This window comes from Orycteropus afer, unplaced genomic scaffold (genome assembly GCF_000298275.1).
Source record: "Orycteropus afer afer isolate SDZICR_OR568_19922 unplaced genomic scaffold, OryAfe1.0 scaffold00226, whole genome shotgun sequence".
NCBI lineage: Eukaryota > Metazoa > Chordata > Mammalia > Tubulidentata > Orycteropodidae > Orycteropus > Orycteropus afer.
This window is the reverse complement of record NW_006921813.1, coordinates 5,110,591-5,114,338: the sequence shown is the minus strand read 5'-3', so window position 1 is coordinate 5,114,338 and position 3,748 is coordinate 5,110,591. Positions and strand designations below refer to the sequence as shown.

Genomic DNA, 3,748 nt, shown 5'->3' with positions numbered 1-3,748 from the left:
TTGGTTGAGTGGCTGGGCAGCTGGATATAGTATTCCCCACGATGAGACTGGTAATCAACTCCATGGTGGAATCTACTGTGAGCATCTGTATAGCTGCCTTAGGGATGTGGTCTGCTTCCTGTATATAAGAAGCAGCCTTGGGAATGGTCTCTAGCTTAGGGCACACTTGAACCCAGCATGTAGCCATGTCATTGTTCAGCAGCCTGCCATGCTCTGCCAACCTTGAGACTTTCAATGGACTTGAGTGAATGGCCTGCCATGTGGTTTGGTAACTTCGGGACTGTGCCTTTTTACTTGTCAACCTTGAGCTTGTCAGCCTCAGCAGCCAGTAGCTTCTTCTGAGTGAAGAAAAACCTTTAGCTCTAGTGGGCCAGGAGCTGGAGGCAGAGCTGAAGCCCAAGGCTGAGGGGCTTTCACCCAGCCCCTAGAGCCTGGCACTTTGAACTCAGACTCAAAGCCTCCAAATTGTAAGAATAAACTCCTATTTGTTAAGGCCATCCCATTTGTGGTATATTCTTGTCAGAGCAGCACTAGGTAACAGAATAACAACATCATAATTATTAGGTTTAAAATATGTCATTTTATAAATACTCCAACAGTTGAAGAGTACACTGGACATGAATGGAGCTAAAACTATTATGCAGACCTATTGCCCTCGAGTTGATTCTGACTCATAGTGACCATACTGAGCAGAAAAGAACTGTCCCATAGGGTTTCCTAGGCAGTAAATCTTTAGCAGACTGCTACATCTTCTCCCTGGGAAAGGCTGGTGGGTTCAAACTGCTGAACTTTGAGTTATCAGGTGAGTGCTTTACCACTGCACCACCAGGGCTTCTTGCTAAAACTATCATTTTAAAACCATTTCCTCTCCCTTCTGGCATTGAACAATCACTAATACACTGCACCAAACATAATTTTTATTACGATATTGACTTCTCTGACCTGATGCTAGCAGATTTTGCTTTTAAGTCATTCCATCTTTGGTTCATATCGTCTAGTCGATGCTGAAGCATAGTAGCTTCTTCAGAATTTCCCAAAGCTTTTACCATCTTCTGCCTGTTTCCATCAATGCTTTTAAATATGTCATTGTGGGCATCAATTTCCGCCTGGATGTCCTAAAAAGAAAAAAGTAAGGAGATAAGGCCAATGTTACAATAATGCATATGTTACATATTAGTGTCAACAGTACTCGGGATTTCTATATACAGCTTCATTGCTTCATATCCCATGGATGAGCAGGTTTCAGGCAAAACAGTTAATGTACCCTCAAATGATAACACATTCAAGTATTGCTAGTCGGATCCAACTCGATGGCAGTGTGTTTTTTAATGCTGAAAATAATAGACTACATTTTCAAAAAAGAGCCCTGGTGGCACAGTGACTAAGTGTTTGACTGCTAACCAAAAGGTCAGCAGTTCAAAGCTGCCACTGGCTCTATAGAAGAAATCTGCTCCCGTAAAAATTGTTGCTGTGTTGTTGTACACCACCATCGACTCATAGTGACTCCTCCCTGGGTTTCCAAGATGGTATCACTATGGAAGTAGATTGCTCAAACTTCCTTCCAAGAAGTGGCTGGTGGGTTTGAACCGCCAGCCATCTGGTTAGCAGTCAAATGCCTTAGGCACTAAGCCACCAGAGCTCCTCTCATAAAGATTACATCCTAGAAAATCTTATAGGCAATTCTACTTGTCCTGCAGGGTCTCTATGAGTTGGAAACAACTTGACAGTACACAACAACAACAGCAAAGCCTTCACCATATTCCTTCTCTAGTTCTTAAAAATGGAATACATTATCACCTGAATTTCATGTCTCAGGTAGTTCTTTTTCTCCTATTACATAGAAAAATACTGTTTATTTTTGTAAAATAAATTGGGGTGCAGAATAAATTAAGATTAATACTAAAAACTGGTTCAGATATTTTGAGGAAGCATTTTGGCAATCTGTATCAAAAGCCTTAAAACTGTTGAAATTATCTATCCTAGAAAGATTTGCATATAATTACATTTACAAGATTGATTGACTGCTTTCAATGAGAAAAAATAGAAATTGTCATAATGCATTAATGCTAATAATTAAGTTTTTTTAAAAATAGAATACAAAACTATATAGGATCACGCTAACTTTCTAAAGTAGTTGTTTAAATTAGCATATATATTTGTATAGAATGGCACACACATACACATTAAGACTGCAAAACAAACCAAATAGTCTCCTTTCTGTATAAAAGAATTAAAGGTGATTTCATTTTTCTTGTTTACATGTCTCTGTGTATTTCTAAAACTTCTCTATCAAAAAAATCAGTTTTTCTTTGTATAATTAGATAAATATAGGCATTTTAAAATTTTTTAAAAACTACATAATGTCTTTGTAGATTATTGTTTACTATTAATCTATTACAAGATTGTCAAGATAATTACCTATGTTTATTTGGCAATCATCTTTTCTTCCTGAATAAAATGGAAGCAACCGAAAAGTAGTTACTTCAGGCCTGACAGCCACAAACACTAACACTAAATTCTATGAATTTACAAATGGAGAAACAGACACCAGAAAGGGTCATGAAGGTATAGGATGAGTTTACATGGCATTAACTGGTAATGAATATTAAGCCATTTACTGCAGGAATAAAAAGTTTTTATTTCAGGCAATGAATCTGAATTAGTAAAAGGAGAGCATTAAACACCATATTATTTTTACTCATCTCAAGCGCTTCATTTTAAGATTTACTCTTCTTACATTTCTCAAATTCTGAAAAAGCAGTGGCACGAATCTAAACAGAAGTTATCTGAATACTCAGAACACTCCTCTTCATTGAAACTTCATTTTGGAGGCATACACCCAGGCATTCCGTCAGAACCAAGGCTGAGAGACAGGTATCCAGCACCTGTCTTCAGTTACTCCCTCTGGTTAGTTACTACACTACCCAGAGGAACCCACTGGACGAGTCTGTTTTTGTTTGCATCTCACAAGTAATTGGCGTGTCAGGAAGGTGTCACTTTCATGAGGTTAAGGGCAGAACTGTCATATTCCAACTCCTCATGAGATTGGCGACACTAACAATGTCAGATCTTGGAAGTGGGGAGAAATACATGCAGTGCTTGGTGAACAGCTCCTGCAAGATTTATGCTCCAAATTTACAAGGCTATTGATCTCTGAGGTCATCTGACCCAATGACAAAGCCTAATAAGGCCCCTCTGCAAAGTGTGACCTGAGTACACAAAGAATGAGAGTTTCTCACTGAACAAACTACTCTGAGAATGCTGGATCTGTCTGCACTTCCCTGACAGCTCCACCCTGGAAGAGGCCCAAGCGGACACCGCAAAGGCAGCAGAACAGAACTGGAGACTGACTCGGCGTCCTCACGTTGGGCAAAATTATGTACAGAAACGGCAGTCTCATGATCTTGGTTTGGGATGCTTCAAAAGGAAACCCTCGGTTGTAACGAAAACATCTGCTGCAGGGTTCTTCGGTAACATCTCCTGGACAACACAGACTTGGGATAGGATCCTGAAACCTATTTCAAGACCTCTAATGGGATATATTAAAAGGTCAGCTGACGGTATTTGCAACATTTTCCTCTTACACTGTATTGATAGGTATAATAGCTTTCTTTCTCAAGAAGTTCAACAACACAATGAGCATGGCCTCTGTTTAGAGAACCTGGCCTCAAGTTTCCTGTATACGATCCTAAAACATCATTATTATGGCCCACATCTAAGATCACAAGGCAGCTTCAAATTACAGCAC

General features: G+C 39.4%; 1 protein-coding gene across 1 annotated transcript in view; it reads right to left on the bottom strand.

Moving 5' to 3' along the window:
* Positions 1-3,748, bottom strand: part of UTRN (utrophin) — a 731,009-nt gene that overhangs the window by 215,979 nt on the left and 511,282 nt on the right. Inside the window, 1 exon segment of the mRNA XM_042782042.1 lies at positions 943-1,115. Coding sequence (XP_042637976.1) covers positions 943-1,115 — 173 coding nt within the window.